The 19515-nt window shown below is 45.2% G+C and overlaps 1 protein-coding gene across 11 annotated transcripts in view; it reads left to right on the forward strand.

The window, feature by feature from the left end:
* The window catches only part of CCDC102A (coiled-coil domain containing 102A), an 820703-nt gene that overhangs the window by 775561 nt on the left and 25627 nt on the right, over positions 1–19515 (forward strand). For all 11 annotated transcript variants that reach the window (XM_085636974.1, XM_085636976.1, XM_085636977.1 and 8 more), the window contains one exon: positions 15911–16014. In XM_085636974.1, coding sequence (XP_085493100.1) covers positions 15911–16014 — 104 coding nt within the window. The remainder of the gene's footprint in view (positions 1–15910; positions 16015–19515) is intronic.

Here is a 19515-nt window from a genome sequence, read left to right on the forward strand (position 1 = left end):
CTATTTACCTGCAACTGTAGCTTTGCGCCTTTATTATGTAGTGTGCTGGAAGGTTAATAAACAGGGCATGATGCTCAGGTGTCTATATTCTTATCCATTCACTTAGATTATCTCACAGAAGCAATGATTTCAGGAAGGGATACACTTAGCGATGACTGAGGGTTGGGCATTGTGGGCTTCCAGTCGAAATCACACTGCGTCATACAAAATGCCTTTAACAGACACCCCTGGGAGCCCAATTTCAGTGTTTTATATCCGTATAAAAAGTGTGCCAAGGCCTGACGGGACAATTTATGAGTAATCTCAAGATGAGAGCTTCACTAAGGAGGAAATGGAATGGTTCCCGGTAGATCCATCCCCTTCGCTTTAATGAGCGGGATATAAGAGAGGGCAGAAAAGTATTTTATAAACAATGATGTCACTATTGACTAAGTCCGCAAGAGGCATAAACGTTATCTGAGAGGTAGGTACAGGGAGGGAGTTACGCAGGCAGAGTGGAAGAGAGCTTGTTGCCATACTAAAGTAGTACCATAAACTCTAACTATAAGAGTATTTAATGTTCAGTTCTGCCTCAGGGTTACTTAATGCCCAAGAGGCATCATGAATTTGATTAACAACGCTCACCCAATTTCTGTTATTTAAGCCATTAGCTGTGCAAAGATTTTCGTCCCTCTATGCAAAATGGCAATAACTGTTGGAGGCCTTCCGGTTCCAGACAAAAAGGTCATTTTAGACCTTTTTGTTTTAAACCTTTTTGTTTTGTAATTTCGTGCTACCTTGGCTCGCTTTATGGAACCGCAGATCAAAACGCTAAAATGACTGCCAGAGTGGCCTAGTAGTGTGGACATAATGAAATGAGGGCTAAGTCACCACTTAAAAGTAGAAAGGAGCCACAGATTTCCCAGCATGTTATAAGGAAGGAAATATTAAGTTAAAAATCTCTTAAAATCTTCTTCAGATGCCCAGATCGAATCAGCACGGCTTGTCAGAGTGTTTTCTGTTCCCACTTGTGGCCTATTCTCCGGCCTCTGATTTAAAATTATCCCATCATTGGGTCAGGTCATGCCCATCTGCTAATCGAACATTTTAGTAAAATGTATTCAATTTTTCTAAATGTTTTTTGTTTGTTTTTATATTTTTGTTGGTTTTTAAATTCATAACGTAATCTTTTTGAATGAAAGTCCAATGGCTGAAAGTGTTTTGTGATTAACTGAACTGAATACAAAAATGTTTATCCACTTTGATGTTGTTATAATGGGTTTCCAGCAATGATGCTGTTTAATATCCTCTTTGCTGTGGTCACCCTGTAGCGGCTTTTAGTTCCCTTGTGAATCAGAGTATCATAATCTGATTTCCGGACAGCAGTATTTGATTCTGTGTTTCGAACTCTTAGTCTGACCAAATGTTTTTAATCTCGAGTCCCTCAGAATCTGTGCGGCCTTGGAAATGCGCGGAGCGTAGAATTATTCCAACAGTTTATATCTTAGTGTGCAATAACAAAATATTTCCATGTGTTACAAGTACAAATAATATTCCTTTTCAGTTATATACAAGTGATAGATTACATCTCTGTAAGCTCCCTTATGGGCACCCAACCCAACTATGACAAGCAGGGCTTTCTTGCTTAGCATATCTGCTTGAATGTTTCAAACTGTCACAAGAGGAACAAACCATGCCATGGAACCACTCTGGGCATTCCACTTCTGAGCCCAGATCAACATCCCATACACCATGCACAGCACTCGCACATACCACATGGACAGTATACTGTTCTCACTTTGATATTTTGTCAGAGTGCTTTTAAGGTTCAACTCTATTTATTTTCAGCATCAAACAAGCAACATCATAACAATGTTGTCAATCACTGACATAAGACCTAATTGGAGAATCCATTCACCAACTTGTACAAGTCAAGACATCAACTGGCACCCACAGAGAAGTCTAACATACAAACACTTTACCACTTTTGAAGTGGACCTCTGTCCTTACTCTTATGAATATCTTCGCTGATTTAACCTCTGAGAAAAGATGCCTCTTCTCTAAGTGCACCAGCCTCTGACAGGCAGGGTAACTCATCTCAGATATCCTTTGGCTACAATAATGTTATTAATGCCCATCAGCGCCTTCTCTCTGTGCAAGGTGTTGGGGTTGAACTCCAGGAATAACAAAAAGGAGTTCTCCCCATCATCACATTTGCGTCTGCACAGTTGCATGGAGAGTCCGCTCCCTCAATTCTTCCAAATGAACCAACTCAATCACTGTGCCGCCCGTGTTCTCTCCAGATTACAGTGAGACAGTCGAAAGCCATCAGCAGCATATCTTTTTCTTCATCTTCTCTAAGCTCCAAATTTTCAGAACAGGCCCCTTTCATAGTCTCAGTAACAGAACTCTACAGTATGTCTCCCATAACTCCCAATGCTTTTACATAAACCTGCTCATTTTGTTCAACTATTCTAGACTATCGCCCTTCTTTACTAAGGCATCTACAGTATTTTTCTGGAAGACATTCAGTTCCTGTACTCCTTTAGTGGTCTCAGTTACCTTGTTCTCCAGGTACACCCCTTGCTCCTTCAGTTTCCTCTCAGCTATAAACACTCTTGTCGCCAGGCCTTCCAACTTTGGCTTGACTCCTTGCACTGCTGCCTCAATAGTGCCTTTCTACTAATGTAGGTCAGAACCAAGTCACTGTTCAGGTGAAGCTGGTTTTGCACGCCAAGCATCAGTTCTTCCTCTAGGGGCTCCCCTATTGGGCCTCTCTTAGAGACCCTAGAATGTACACTGTGCAAGCTTTAAAAAACAGTTTTCCAGTGGAAATTTTTTCTGGATTCACATGCTGTACATTATTCCGCCATATAGTGGTGGGGTCCGGAAGTCTCCACTTGTAGTAGTCTCTTTTCTCTCTCTTTTTTTTCTGTTGGGCGTCAACTGTCCTCACCATTTGGTGCTTAGTCAAGCCTCTCCTGACTCCCTGTCCAGAAGCTTCTGTGCGTGGTTGCCATCTTCAGATTCTTTTTTCCGACATTGGATCTGGAAGCATCTCTGAAAGCTCTCCAAATATCGAAAGACGGAGAGCAAGGTACTTTCGAGGTAAATCAAAGGCCTAGAGAGAAAAAATCATAGCAGAAGGGAGTCTTGTCAAAAGGTTTTACCGATTTCCACAGTCAATCACCAAAGTAAGTGGAACACACAACGAGCAAAGGTTGGAAAATGCATGTACAGGGGGCCTCCTGCTCTGGGAGAGATGGAGAACACACCTTTCTGTGTCTGCCCGGAGTGCCACCACAATTTGGCCCAGAAGGACAAGCGCCGGGTGTGTAATCTCTGCCTGCTGAGAGATCATAAAACCAAGGCCTGAGAGTCTTGCGCAGAGTTCAGACCAAAACACTGAGTGCACTAGAGAAGCAAAGGCAGATGCACTACTCAGGGGCAGAAGGAGACACCATCCTTGAGAGACCTCGGACTATCCAGTGTGGAGGAGGACAACACTGCCGAAGAGGGAGAGGACGCCAAAAAATAAGTCATCAACATCAAGCGGGAACACAAAACGCTGAAAGAAAAGTGTGCAATCTAACTCTAAAATCTTGCAGACCAAAGGCAAATTGAGGTTTAAACAGCCCCTCAGGTCCCACTCCAAGGACACCGCAGGTGACAAAGCCTAGGAGAAGGCACCAATGTCGAGAGATGGTTAAGAAAAACCCAAGAAGACACTAGTCCAGTCATCAGAAGCCAAAACGTCGATGCCAAAGAAAAGGCCAGTGACCACAAAAAGAAGAACTTCAATGCCTCTCTCCAGGTATTTTGCATTCTATCAAAACCTTTGACAGGAAGCGTGCAGGAGGAGAATGACTTGGAGGAACTGGAACCCCCGATGACACCGAGGCACAGGAAGAGGAGGATTAAGAACTCTTCTATGAAGAGGAGGACCCAGAGTCACAGGGTCTGTTCCAAGACGTTGAGGGGTCGGAAGGCATCGAAGAGCAATGGCAAGAACTCGATACAGATCACCTCGAAGAGGGTGTGGACACCTATCCAATGAGGTATCTCCTCCTAGATGAAATCACCATGTACGAAGGGCAGCAGAACGGTACAGGGTTCAGTTGGTGGAAGAAAAGTTGCAAGCATGTTTCCTGCTAGAGACAATCCTGCCCTCACAAAGCAAGACTTACCAATGCTCCCAGTCATCTTGGACCAGGGGAAAGCGGCGTTTAAGGAGGTCAGTGACACCCTGGGTCGAAAAGAAATACAAACATTCATTGAAGGACCCTGCATACATTCGGGGCAATGCGATGGTGGACTCCATCAATGTGGCCACTGCCAGGAAAAGAACTAACATGCCAACTACCTCAGAGCCACCCATGAATAAAGAAAGCAAAAGGATAAAAACAGTGGGGAGAAAGTTTGAGAGGGTGTCACAACACAATGGCACATCTCAAACTTTAACGCCCTGCTTAATAAGTATCCCCATTAATGCTTGGAGGATATGACCGAATTAACTAAGCATCAGCCAGCGCATTACCAGAAAAGAGTAGCAACCTTGCGGGAGAGGGAAAGAGCATAGCAAACACATGCCTAAAATCAGCACTCAAAGCCGCCGCTGACACAGTGAGTAGGCAACTGGTGACCGGAACAACCCTAAGTAGGCAAGTCCCAGGGTTCAAAAACGAGGTTCAGACCAACATTATGAACACCCCTTTCAATGGGCAACACCTGTTTGGGAGCGCAGTAGATGACATGCTGCAACAATTAAAACAAGCATTTACAATGCAATAGGTCTCGCATTCACGCGAGTTTAAGCTATTGGCATTGTAAATGACAATGCCTATTATTTTTGTTTTGTTTTTAAAACATAAATAAAAGACATTGTCATTTACAATGCCAATAGCTTAAACCCATGTAAATGCAAGACCTATTGCATTGCAAATGCTTGTTTGAGTTTCAAACTGAGCACGGCAACGCTTCAAGGACTTTTTATTAAGGATTAAGGATATATGATGGGTCATAGCAGCCACTCCTTCCCAACCCAGTCCTGATACTTCTGAAAACCAGGTAAGGCAGGCTTACTAAAGTTCACATGTGGTTTGAGAAAGGTTCCCAAAGAGGCCGTGTGCACGCCTTACCTGTACATCACACACCTGAACAGGTGGCCAAGAGGTGAGCTCAGACTCAATTGTCACTCAATATAGCAGCACTATTAAGAGGTTTTGGTATTCTCCTTTTAAAAGTCAGTACCAAAGAGAAGTTCTTGCCTTGATAAGTATAAAAAGCATTGGGAGTGTAATGCAATTTACAGCACAACCGCCCTTCTGGGAAATGCAAGCATGTACTAATAATATTACAACAGCTCCAGTGAGAAGTGCTGATTATCTCATACAGTACAGCTGATCTCCTGACAAGTGCTGACACCGTCTCAATGCATGCACTGCAGACTTTCCGAGAAGTGCACTCTTTATCGGTGCACTTTAGTTAGAACAACACACATTCCCTGGCCTTCGAACTGTCTGTCCCTTTCACTTGTTAATTCTGAGAATTTGCGTGCATCTGTCCCATAGCACGGCTGTGATGCATCTCTCTGCTTGGCTGTATAATAACATGCGGTGATTGGCTGCAATGCAGCCCGCCCAGGCGAGCCCTACCCTCCCATTGGCTCAGGCGTCTTGCACAGGGGTATCCATTCACGAGGTCTGGGGGGCAAGAGAAACAAACAGACCAATCCTGGCAGGCTCAGCTCTCCCGGGCCAAGAAGTGGCTGAAGGAGCGAGGAAAAACAACAACGGCTGCCGAGAGCTCTTCCATCCTGAAAAGGGATCCAGGTGAGGTGGGTGTCAGAGCGGGAGCTTCTAGTGCGCTGCAGTCGTTGGGGAGCAAGAGAGGACCTAGCATGGTTAATATTGCTTACGTGGCCAGCCCCATCCGACCCGCGTCTGGTCCCACCTTCCTTAGTTGCACTGCAAGTTGGTGCGACTGTGCTGAGGTCACAGAGGCCCACGGCAGCGCAGGCTGCAGCCGTCGGGAGAGAGTTCGAGGGGCGCGCGCATGGCTCCGATATCGGGAAAGGAGCACAGTGCATTGCAAATTACGCACAGCTGCGACGTTCCCAGGAGATGGTGCATTTGAAATTGGAGGCGTGGAGGGGGTGCGAAAAACCTCGGAGGTCATGCAAAATGAGGTATCTAAGAATCGGGGGTACTTTAGCATGACTGGAGCATGTAATTCGTAATGTAAAGAAAGCAGTCGAGAAACTTGAAAAGTAGCCGAGAATACATATAGGTTGGTGGCGCTTACAATCTTTAGAGGGACGCTTTACGAAGGAAATGGAAACGAGTAATCCATGTGTTGTGCACGTTGGGGCCAAGTGAACATCAGAGGGGGCCCAATGCAGTTTTCAAGGACGTAGTGGGGCTTGGCTCAGTGCAATTCTATAAAATAAGGGCACTCAGTAGACAAAATCAGAGGTGATGTTGCGTTTGGCGCACGCCAGGAGCATGAGAAACGTGCATTAAATGTGCCCCAACCCACCTAACAAGCTGTCTCCGTGGAGCCGAGGGGGGGGATGGAAAGTGTATGAGGCTGCTGAGGACGGAATGGGGACAGGAGATGTGCACGCCACGTGCGCGTTCACAGAATCCAATTGCCCTGCGCGTGCCCCAGTCTGTCTCCCTTGAGAGGCATCTCGGCGACAATAGGTCTCGAGAGCGAGACCTAAAAAGGACAAGGTCACAGCAAAGTTGATAAGGCTCTACAGTTTAGAGGACAGCAGAGAAAGGGAGTCACCCCCACTAGAAGACCGACAAAAAGAGGAGTCTTCCAAGCTGCCACAACTCAACAGGCCTTCAAGCACAAAAGTCACACACAAATACCGGCGCAACAGTGGCACTACCAGGCACCACAGAGGCAGCCCTTTCGTGGGCAAGCGCGAGGCAGAGGAGAGCCGTCCAGAGGTGCAGAAGCAGTAGGCTAGTGACTCACAAAACAGAGGCTCAACCTGTGGGGGGAAGAATAGGAGCCTTCCTTCAGTAGTGGAGGAAGGTCACATCAGATAAGTGGATACTCAACATCATCCAACACAGCTATTGCACAGAACTGGTCAAATTCCAGCTAAGACGGGCCCAAAGAAAATAACCCATATGATAGAAGAAAAAAACTATCTTCGCCGGAAAGTGGAAGAATTGCTACAAAACCGGCAATAGAGAAAGTGCCCCTGAAGGAGATCAGCCATGCACTCTTAATATTTTTCCTTGTACCAAAACCAGACAAATCACTACAGCCCATACTAGATCTGCTCTTCCTAAACAAGTTCATAAAAACACAGAAGTTCAAAATGACAACCCCACAAGAGGTAATCCCTCAATTCCAGCTGGAAAATTACATGGCAACCATAGACAACAAGCATTTGCAATGCAATAGGTCTCGCATTTATACGAGTTTGAGCTATTGGCATTGTAAATGACAATGCTTTTTATTTAAGTTTGGTTTTTTTAAAACATAAATAAAAGGCACTGTCATTTACAATGCCAATAGCTCAAACTCGTATAAATGCGAGACCTATTGCATTGCAAATGCTTGTTGTCCCTTGGCAACCACCGTACCTCGGAAGCATCACATGTCGCAGTCTGTGGTTTTCAGACAAGATAAGCAGGACATAGTAACGATCGTCAACAGAAATCCTCAGACGCCCTCTTTAAGCTGTGACTTTATGAGTTCTTATGCCAGTACCACATCGAAATGACCCCCCCCCCCATACTTGCCTGTATATTGTTTAGGCGCATGGCTTTCACAAGAATAAAAACATTAGCGGACATGTTGACACGGTAATTATACGATTACACGGAGGAAACGCCCAGGTCTGCCGTCCAAGGAGTTAAACTGCATTCCTGTACAGTGATCAGGGCTGCTCTTTCATGGAGGGAAGAGTGAGTTCGGAATGAGGAAAGCAGAGGTTGTTGGGAAAATGGGGAACCTCGCTTAAATAAATAGAGTGCCACGGCGATTGTTGCTTATTGCTGTTTAGGAGGTGGGAGGGGAGCCACGGCGATCCCTGCTTGATGCTGTTAGGGAGGTTGGCTGGGTGTTCTTTTGAGGCTAGCATTACGGGCGCTCTATTACATAAATAAAAAGCCATGGTGAATGCTGCTGGGTGCTGTTTGGCAGGTGGGAGGGGTAAATAAAAGGCCACAGTGATTAAACAAAGAAAGTGAAACCATCCATGGCATCGTTGCTGGATGATGTTTGGGAGACAGAGAACAAGAGCGCACTGAAGCTGACGAGTAGGGAGTGGGAGGGGGGAGTGGGGGCGGGCGCAGTGGTGCGGGCTGCAGTTGTAAAAGGCAGGGAGAGGGTGAGATTGAGGAAGGGAAAGATAGGGATCAAAGGAAAAAACAAGGGGGTTGCAAATGGTGTGCACTTTGATGTCCTCAGTGGCCGTGCGGCTCACTGAGGACATCAAAGCAAGTGATCAGGCAGTGCTTTTCAGGCTGCCAAATGGTGCGCGCGCCCAGGGCACATGCACTGTATTTGGAGGCCTGAAAAGCCACTGTTTGCACTTCCAAAACTCGCTTACTAGAAGTCTCGCCAGAGCAGCGCTAAAGCGCTGTCTCAGGCGAGACCTAAAAAGGATGCTTATCTGCACATCCCAATAAACCACACTATCAGTTCAGGCTTCTGCCATTTGGGATAAAATCAGCGACCAGAGTGTTCACAAAGTGCTTAGCGGCTGTAGCTACTCATCTGGGAAAGAAAGGAATACATGTATACCCCTACCTAGACAACTGGCTTATAAAGGCGAATTCCACCTACAAGTGCAGAGACAGTATAAAAACAGTGATGACGACAATCCACAGACTAGGTTTCTCCAAAAACATGGAAAAATCTTCACACACACCAGAACAGGAGAAGCTCTTCTTGGAAGCAAGAACCAACACAGCGCACGCAAGGTCGTTCCCATGTGAGAAGAGAGTACTGGTAATAGTGCAAGAACCTCGCCACGACTGGAAGGGTCCGTCTCTGACAGTGAGGACTGTGGGTAAATTGCTGGGAATTATGGTTTCCTGCATACCACTAACACCATATGCAAGGCTACACATGAGACCGATCCAGGAATGGGTCCAAAGCCAATGGCCACAGGCGACGGGGAGTTGGAAAGAACTAGTGGTTGTCACACAAACAGTACGGTAAGGAAATGATGTGGTGGAACAAGACAAGTATAACAGCAGGAAGACCCTTCATGTCACCAAATCCAACAGTGACTATCACCAGAAACCTCACACATGGGATGGGGAGCTCATATGGGAAAGCTCAACATCAGAGGAGTCTGGAAACCAGAAGAAGCGGTACAACACGTAAACTTGCTGGAACTAAGGACAGTGGTCATAACCTTAATTGCCTTTCAGACGCAGTTGTGTGGCACATCAATACAAGTTCAAACGGACAGCACAACAGCATTCTACCACAACAAGCAAGGGGGGGACAAGATCCTTCACCCTTTCAAGGACAGCACAGGAGTTATGGTGAAGGGGCCATCCAGAGACAGATAACCATAAAGAAAAATACATTTCCTGGGGGTAGACAACATAGAAGCGGACAAACTAACCAGACAGGCATCCACCTCATACGAGTGGGAGCTGAATCAGGCTGTAATCCAGAAGGTATTCAAAAAGTGGGGGACACCGGAAATAAACCTGTTCCAAACACCAGAAAATGCAAAATGCCAGTTCTTCGCATCCAGAAACCCACTCCACCACTCCCTAGCAAATGAGCTGTCAATAGACTGGTCTGGGAAATTCACTTATGCTTTTCTCCTGATTCCAGTGCTATCAACTGTGATCAACAAGTACAGACAATTATGGATTATGTAATATTCATCGCCCTGCAGTGGGCAAGACAAACTTGGTCCTCAGATCTGATAGAGATGGTGCACAATGTACAGAGACTGCCAGTGTTACAAGACCTGTTTTCCATGCAGGGGAGAAGGTTCTCCACCCAGAGCCAAACACACTGAGTCTAGCAGCATGACTCCTGAGGAAAGAGAGTTTGGACATCTGGGACTCCCAGTGAAAGCAATGGCAGTCCTCAGGGAAGAAAGAAGACAGACAAAAAGGAAGTGCTACACAGCCAAATGGTAGAGATACATTCTGGGCAAATCACTTAATCTCCCCGTGCCTATCAAAAAATAAATGTGTCTGTCTGTAACGTAACTGATGCTCATGTAAAGTGCTCTGATACCTTCGGCTCTAGTTTGCGCTATAGAATATAAAACGACAACAACAAAAATACACAAGGTGGTACTAGAGATCAGGCCTTTTTCAAAACGGGACACAAGATACTACAGTCATCAGATATCTTATGCATCTGCTTGACAGTGACCTAACGTATGTATTTCTAAAGGTACATTTGCAGCAATAGTGGCCTACACAAGGGAATACATAGAAAGAAGCTTCATAACTACACCAGTGGTCAAACGGTTTCTAGAGGGGGCCAGACAGATAGCCCCACCAAGAAGTGTGCCAACGCCTATGTGGGACCTAAACCTGGTGTTGACCCAACTGAAGAGCGATTCAGGCCACTCCACATGGCCACCTTAAAGTTCATTACGCCTTAACGCAGCATTTCTAATTGTAATGACATCGCTTTGCAGGGTAAGCGAGCTGCCAGCACTCACCATACAGAAGCCATACCTTCATACACATAAGGACAGGGTAATCATGAGGACCAACCCATGCTTACTATCAAAGGTCGTATCCCACTTTCACATAAATCGGACAATCCAAATACTGAGTTTTTTCCAAGATACAAAAATTCGGGCAGAAAGAGCACTGCATACACTGGACACCCGCAGGACAATAACGTATTGCGTGGGGAGAACAAAATCAATCAGGAAAGAGAAACGGCTCTTTGTATAGTTCGCAGACAATAGCAAAGGGAAACATGGTCACCAAAAACCCCTTTGCTAGGTTGATAACTCAAACAATTCAAGTGTCACAAAAAAGCTAGAATGCAGCTAAAACTAAACCAAGAGCACACTCTACAAGAAGGAAGGGAGCTATAGGAGCCTTCGTGGCGAAAGTTCCTCGCTATTGCTTATCCAATTCAAATATTTGCACAGAGCCTACTACACTAGACACCGTTTGTGGTGGATAGGAGTGATATCCTCCCCTGTGCGCCTTCCCTGCAGGGCAGAGGAGGGTACTTTCCTACATACCGTGTTGAGCTGTATGGCACTGCAGCGGTTCTGGCGTGTGATGGACTAACAATCACCAAGGGAAAAAAAGAATCTGAAGATGGCGACCACATGCAGAGGCTTACGGGGAGGGCATCTGACGTCGGGAGAGACCAGACAAGCACCAAATGATGAGGACAGTTGACACCCAATAACAAAAAACAACAAGCATTTGCAATGCAATAGATCTCGCATTTACGCGAGTTTGAGCTATTGGCATTGTAAATGACAATGGCTTTTATTTATGTTTTGGTTTTTAAAACATAAATAAAAGGCATTGTCATTTACAATGCCAATAGATTAAACTCTCGCAAATGCGAGACCTATTGCATTACAAATGCTTCTTCTATTTTACATAACATACCTTTCCAATGATATGCCCAAAATATACAATGGACTGAAGTCCTAAATGTGCACATTAGCTGTACAAAAATACAATTCTTAAATCAATATTTTAATAATCAAATATTGCCTTATTATCCGGGATACATAAAATAAGCAGCAAAGTTCATTAAAATAATTTTAACCATTTGCAGTACCTGTGAGCGCATTCCATTTCGTCATTTGTATTTCCTGAGGTGATATTGCAGCCAAACCCACCCTAAGTGTTCTCAACAGCCACACTCCAAGTGAAATCATTGTGAAATTTTGGCAAAAATATCCTGACATTACCTGTAATTGCGTGAAATGCAAATCCATCCTTTTGCGCTATATTTTTGATGCACGGGTGGTTTTCTCACTAAAAAAGCAAAATGACCGCAAACAACCACTGCTCCCATTCTATTGTTTCTATGTGTTTGTGATAAATTTTTACCACGAATGGCGTGCTAGGAGTTGATTTTTTATCCTGAATGGCAAGGAATTCAACGGCAACTGCCTTCCCCTCCCCCAGTTCGTTCCCTACTTCTGTTTACACTTCTTTTCACACAAACAGATGTACCAACGTAGAGCGTCTTCCATTGAACAATAGTAAAACCTGTTATTTACAGAGCTTAGAAATGGCAAAACTGTGGTGCAATGCACTATAGAAAAAATACATCATCATTATCAATAAAACGTTGCCAGTCACATGAACCTGCCAAAGCCTGTTACCCCCATAAAGCACATTAGCAGGAGCTATACATTCAGATCCCAGCAGACTGCACACAGGCATTTGATCGTAGACACGCCACCTCTAAGACTAGCCTTCCGCTGGAGTAATTTACAGGCCCTGTATGGGCTTTGCGGTAACAATTAAAATACATGTCACCTAAAATACACATCAGTGGGGTGTCAAAGGGAGGAACCCACAGGCACGCGCAGGTTGTAATCTACCAAGATCAGGCACACTTCTCTCATCTAGCATCGATCCTCATAGATTCAGTGGCCAGAGTAATCATTTGAGATCCCAGCTGCCTGCGCACACACTGTAATCTTGGACACAGAGCTTCTGCTGCGGGCAAGTGTGCAGTAAAACACACCTGGTGACAGAAATCTATGACTGAAAGGTTTCGGGAACACGTCATTAGCTGCATGAGACATACATTAACCCCTACAACTGCCCCTTGTGTCAGTGTAGGACATGTCCTCGCGAGGGTGGAGCTTTCCGACAGCGCTGCCTGAGTGTCTCCTGAATGGAGTAAGACAGGGGAAAAAAACCAGAGCGTGGTGTCCCTGAAGTGGATGCTGCGCTCAACATAAATGCTAAATATAAATAAATAAAGTGAGCGCGGTGTCCCTAGCCGACGCCGCGCTCATTAAAGTAATAAAAAGCATACAATTTTGAGCGCATATCGCTGTAACCGCCATTGTCCCCATCAGTGTCCATTTTAAAAATAGTGCTCACCCACCAGATAAAGTCCGCCGTGTAACGCCGCAAGTAAACGATCCAGTCCGGATGGGAGGTCCCAAAAGGAGACAGGGCGGTAACAAAGAATCCTCATTTTCAATCAGAAGCCAGCGTTTACCATAAACGATGACGCCAGCCAATGAAAAATGGGGGCGGGCTTCCACCCCCACTTCTAAAACATACCCTACTACAATATGCCTCGCAGAGCGTGCAGCGCATGCTCGCTGCAACGCTAGGTCTGCGAGACCTAATAAGAGAGAGAAAAGAGACAACTACACAAGGAGAGTTCCAGACCCAACCACTAGATGGCGGAATAATGCATAGCATGTGAATCCAGAACATTTAAGCTGAAAAACTTCTCCTGCAGGAAAGTTACCATTTCATTCTCTATCTCTCTTTTAAGGTCTAGGTTTTTACATAGCATTTGACAAAAAGAACAATTGATAACAGTATTCATAGAGTGCGCTATGGGTCTGCCAATTTCATTGACTGGATTCCTTCAACTAGCTTCTTTTAAAAAATTGACTGGAGGTTTTGTCAAACATGTCTTGACTCGGTCCATTGGAGTATTGATCTCTCGCGTAATTCTTGTTCTTCTTTGGAGCCATTATAGCCTGCTGGTTTCTAATTGTGATTTTGAGGCCCTGGTGATATCCAGATCAGCAGGTTAGGTGGTTTACTGCAAGCTCCCACGTGTGTGACACTCCAATTAGACTTCTCCCTCACCCTGCCCAGGGAGCTTGCATATATGGCAATATTTGTAGCAAAGTCATCCACATCAAGACCTCAGTGGTTTATGAGTCTCCCCTCAACAACCCCGGGGGCATAGCTCAACTCCCCCGCGCACTTTCCATCTCCTCCTCTTCACACAGACATGCATTATAAAGGTTGCATTCCTGGTTGTTCTGTGAATTCTCATCTGTCTCACTATGCGACAGCACACCCTCGGGGCTCAGCTACACTCTGTGCTCCCTTAATCGCCCATCTCCTGTCACAAGGGGAACAGTCATGCTCATGTTGCCAACACGGCACCAAACAGTACGCGCCATTGTTTGACACACAAGTATTTATTCGGGTATTTGCCGAAAAGAGCATGTGGCCCGTTTTCACTCCCTTAAGCACCTGTGGCTTCCTCCCCTCAGTATACCACTCAGCACAGCTTATTTGCACCCAGGAGATGGTGCAGGGACCACTGAATGTTGACTGACCACGGAGTTCTCAAGAATCGCAGTCATTGTGGAGCCCAATTTGCTGCTCCCTCCGGCTTTACTAGACTTAGTGTGAATGCAAATCCAGCTGCAAGGAATTTTGTCTTTAAAAACGGGAAGGGGAGCGCGGGGCGGTCGGGGGTAATAATAAAAAAATGACTTCCATGAAGCTGCAGGCCAACTCACACCTCTGTGTTCTGCTGCTTCCTGGTCCCAGCAGACACCAGGATAGCATCCTCCTCCCTCCCATGGCCCGGCCCCGCCCATCCCTACACAGGCTGGCTCATCCAGCAGTTGAAAAATATAACAAAACAACATATTGTTTTATTTTTCAGCTGCTGGCTCTGAGCAAGGGCGGCGACGCTCCCCCACCATTGCAGAAGACCCACTGCTGCATTCAGAGGATTGATACATTGCTTTTAAAAACATTCCCACGCAGACCGACTCCCAGCAGAGTGATGCATACAAGGTGCAGTTAGACACAAATGTACAGAAACACCCAGTACTTAATTTGTAATATAACAAGTGCCGGTGCCCAACGTTTAGTTTTGAAGGCTCCTGCCAGGTCTATCGACGATCAGGTTGACGAATACCTAAGCTACATGGCCTTCATTGCTCTCCATGCCTCTTCGATCCATCCCCAGGCACTCCTGTAATATTCCAGCTGCCACTGCTTCTGCAGGATAGTCCATGTTTCCATTCTGCATCCTCATGCAAGTCCAAGTCCTCCTGCTCCCACACTGCTGCCATTTAGTCAACCTGGCATGTAGATTCAAGGTAGAGGCATAGCCCAGGGCTCCTCTCTCCAACATCTACAAGTGTATGCCTGGGTACATACAGTCCCCCACACAGGGACAAGACAGGCAGCGATACTGGGCAGACATTGATGAAGAGTATCATAGAATTATTGTAAAACCTAGACACATTTTATGTAATTGTTACCATTTTGTAAAAGTTTTCAAGCGCTACATCCTGCAAATTAACTTCATGAAATGTTTTTTTTTTATTTAGCAAAATAAGTAAAACATCCTTTAAAGTGTTTTTCATTGATTTTCTTGGGTCTGGGGAGGGGCGGCAAATTGGCTCTTGAATTATAATTTCCATGAAAAAATGAGTTGTCACTAGGGGTGTTTTTAAAAAGTGCTATTGTAAATATTTTTCGGACGACTAATTGTCAATGCTCAGGACCTTAGAATGCAATGACGTAGAGCGCTGGACATAGGATTGGCCTGCAGATAAAGCCCACTTCACTCTTTCTACTGCAAAACACATTCTGGGCGTGTGTGTTTTCATTGGCTTTGTGGACACTCTAACTCGCATGTACAATATGGTGCTGATAACTTACAGGCATTATTCATCAGTCTTGTTCCAAAGTGCAGGATTAAGAATGCTACAATGGTAGCTTGCTAGGCATGTGGGCTTGAGTATATTTCTTCCTAAAGAACCGTCGGCACTGCTCAGTTTGCGAAGGGGGATTGCCTGTATCTGTGACCAGGTTTAGGGGAAAGACCGTTGATGCTGTGTGTGGCAAGTTAATACATCCTGATCTACATGTGTGGCTGGAATCATGGGTGTGAGAGTGATGGTGTGTGGGAAATTTCGCTGATGAGTATTACAGCCATCAGGCTTTGCATCATATTGTTCATATGTATGTGTTTACAGTTGGATGAAGCCCATAACCAGGTCCGCAAGCTGCAGAGATCTCTTGACGAGCAGACGGAACAGACAGAGAATTTGCAAGTCCAACTCGACCATGTACAGTCCAGGTAAGTAGAGCTCAATCATTACTACTTGTGCGGGACGGGCACTGTGTCCTTAGTTTGTGTGCCAATCTGAGTAAGATGAAAACACATTCACTGCTCCAGGAAAGGGTAGGTGCATTCACTGGTCTCAATAGAGAGAGGGCACATTCACTGGTCCTTGTAAGTGCACAGTACATTCACTGGTCCTTGTAAGTGCACAGTACTTTCACCGGTCCTTGTAAGTGCACAGTACATTCACCGGTCCTTGTAAGTGCACAGTACATTCACTGGTCCTTGTAAGTGCACAGTACATTCACGGATCCTTGTAAGTGCACAGTACATTCACGGATCCTTGTAAGTGCACAGTACATTCACTGGTCCTTGTAAGTGCACAGTACTTTCACCGGTCCTTGTAAGTGCTCAGTACATTCACCGGTCCTTGTAAGTGCACAGTGCATTCACTGGTCCTTGTAAGTGCACAGTGCATTCACTGGTCCTTGTAAGTGCACCGTGCATTCACTGGTCCTTGTAAGTGCACAGTACATTCACGGGTCCTTGTAAGTGCACAGTACATTCACTGGTCCTTGTAAGTGCACAGTAGATTCACTGGTCCTTGTAAGTGTACAGTACTTTCACCGGTCCTTGTAAGAGCACAGTACATTCACCGGTCCTTGTAAGTGCACAGTGCATTCACGGGTCCTTGTAAGTGCACAGAGCATTCACTGGTCCTTGTAAGTGCACAGTACATTCACGGGTCCTTGTAAGTGCACAGAGCATTCACTGGTCCTTGTAAGTGTACAGTACTTTCACCGGTCCTTGTAAGAGCACAGTACATTCACCGGTCCTTGTAAGTGCACAGTGCATTCACGGGTCCTTGTAAGTGCACAGAGCATTCACTGGTCCTTGTAAGTGCACAGTACATTCACCGGTCCTTGTAAGTGCACAGTGCATTCACTGGTGTGGTTATTAGGATCTTTTCTGAAGCCCTCGGATGGTATTCGGAAGCATGAAAGGTGACTGGCCATAAGCTGTGTATGGATGAATCATCACTTCCTTATCAGTAGAAATGCCAATTCAGTATGTAGGATAATGGAATAAATGGCATTACTGTGGACAAGTTCTCAGCACTAGTTGCAACACCATGGAATCTGTCTCTGATCCATGGTGTTTCTCCCCACTGTACAGAGTGATCCCTGAATTCTCTCTGGTTTGGATCATTGTGTCGATTATAAAAGGTGGTCGAAGCTTCTTCAATCATCATATGGTTTATTCATGTGCTACTACCCCTAGGAACCTCCTCTACCCTGGTCCCTGTTACCCCTTGTGTGGTCTTGGCCTATGATTCCCCACTTACTGCTGCTTTAGATCCCTATTGCTCTTGGTGTCCCTCATGGTTAATGGAGTCTCCCTAGTCCCTATGGCTACAGCCACAACCAACTATGTCCCCTGCACCCGAGTTCATCAACTCTGGTTTAGTCTCACCCTGTGTTATGTTATGTTATGTTATTGACATTTGTAGAGCGCGAAGTCTATCCTTGGTCTGAGCTGGGTAGGTATAGCAGGTCTTTAGAGCGTAAATAGCCATGTTTTCAGGGCCTACTGTGTTAGTCTTCATTTTCTGATTTTTTGGGGCTTTGATAGCACATCTATGCAGGTGTTTGTTTTTATCTCCAGAACGTTTTCATTCACCGCAGAGACTGTCTAGCAGGTTCATATGTGAGCCTACAAGTTTTTGGCCCTTGCCTAGCACTCTGGATACTTGGACTGCAGTGTCCAGCCAAGACTTGCTCATTCTCTTTGGTTCTCCAGTGGTCGCAGAGTTCGAGCAGCCAAAGTTTCCTCATAGCAGGTGTGTTGTGTTCTGTATTGGAGTTAGCCACTTCAACCTTAGGATGTAGATTATGAACGTTGTTTTTAATGTTCTATTCCAAGTATGGGAGTTTTAAACTAGTCGGTTGGGGCTGGCTGGGGTGGGAAGACCGCGTTGTGACTGTTTCCGCAAACAAAACTTCTTGAAAACACCACTATTGTGTGATCTTTGAAAGATTTAGTGAGAGAACCAGCATAGCTCCAGGAACAGCCTTGTGGGTCACTAACAGAAGCCTCAGTGTGAGCCCTGCTCTATTTTGACCATGAGCCTGCACCTTAGCTTTCTGCCTGTTTGACGTTGGTTGCCAAGAGCACTTATCGGTTAAAGAAATTTCTGCTCCATGTTAAGATAAACATTTATAGCACAAGAGCTAGCGCGACAGTTAACCCTCCCAGAGCGCTCGTGTCTTGTTGAAAGACAAATATGGAGGCACGGCGTGAGGGCAACGTGAGCAGCGTCGAGGCTCGAGAGCAAGCGCAAACATTCTGCACACTGCTGTGTCTCTGTCATGGCATAGAAGTGATCACGCTCTATCCGCTGTGAAAACAGTGTGTCCGCCTACTCAATGGGAGCTCAGAAAAAGCCAATTCACCCTGCCCTGTCATTTCTTGAAGGATTGAAGCATCCATTATTACTGTTACTGTTTGGGGTTTGCTCTGCGCTCTCTGATACTGTCTTACCGTCAGTGTTGCTTCAGATCTGCTTCCATGTTCAATGTAAATAGAAGTAGGACAACAATTCTATCATCATCTGGTTATAGAAACAGGACAATCTGCCTGCTGAGGTCTATGGTAGTGGAAATAATCTGTGCAAAAGATACCATACAATATGGAAAAATGAAACTCATCCAGAATAATACCCCCGCCTTTATTTTTAGTTGTGGCAGGGTCTCCACCAATTGAGTGGAAAGAGTTGATAGATATTTTTGAGAACTATTTAGAAGCACTAGATGGGAAAAATGTTCGCCCATCCAGAAAGAAAGCTATTGTTCTAACGCTCTTGGTAAAGAAGGGCAAGGTATTGTTAAATACATACCCATTACTCTGGATCAGGATGGTCAACACATGACTGATACTTACAAATAATCTAAACAAAGGCTGGGAAATAAGTTTTCCAATGAGACCAATGTAGTTAGTTATATGCATATTTAAATTTTATTCTCAACGTCAGTAACAAGGTGAATCTGTGGATGACTTTGTTTCCCGGCTTAGAGAAATGTATTTTAAGTGCCAATTTGATGTAATGGTCGATTAATTGATTTGTGACCAATTAATAGTACAGTGTAACAGCAAAAGATGCAAGAGAGGCTTTGAGTGGCTAAAAATCCTTGGTTGAAAGATGCTATTGAAATAGCTAAGGTGGTTGAATAGTAAGGTTATTGCATGAAGGAGATGGAAACATGAGAGAATAAAAAAGAGGAAGTCACATGGGTGGAGAAAGAAGATGAAGGACTTTTGGTTGCGACCAACAGGAGTAGCAATCTCAGGAAAAGTGGAACATTGCACAAACAGTTTAATAGATTTTGTTCTAAGTGTGGAAGAATGCTTGACACTTCTGAGTCAGAATATTGTTTTGCTGTGGGAAATAAATGTAGGATGCGTGGGCGCAAAGGGCGCTTTGCGCGTATGTGTAAGAACAATTCCGAAAACAATTTT

Source organism: Triturus cristatus, chromosome 12, assembly GCF_964204655.1.
Source record: "Triturus cristatus chromosome 12, aTriCri1.1, whole genome shotgun sequence".
NCBI lineage: Eukaryota > Metazoa > Chordata > Amphibia > Caudata > Salamandridae > Triturus > Triturus cristatus.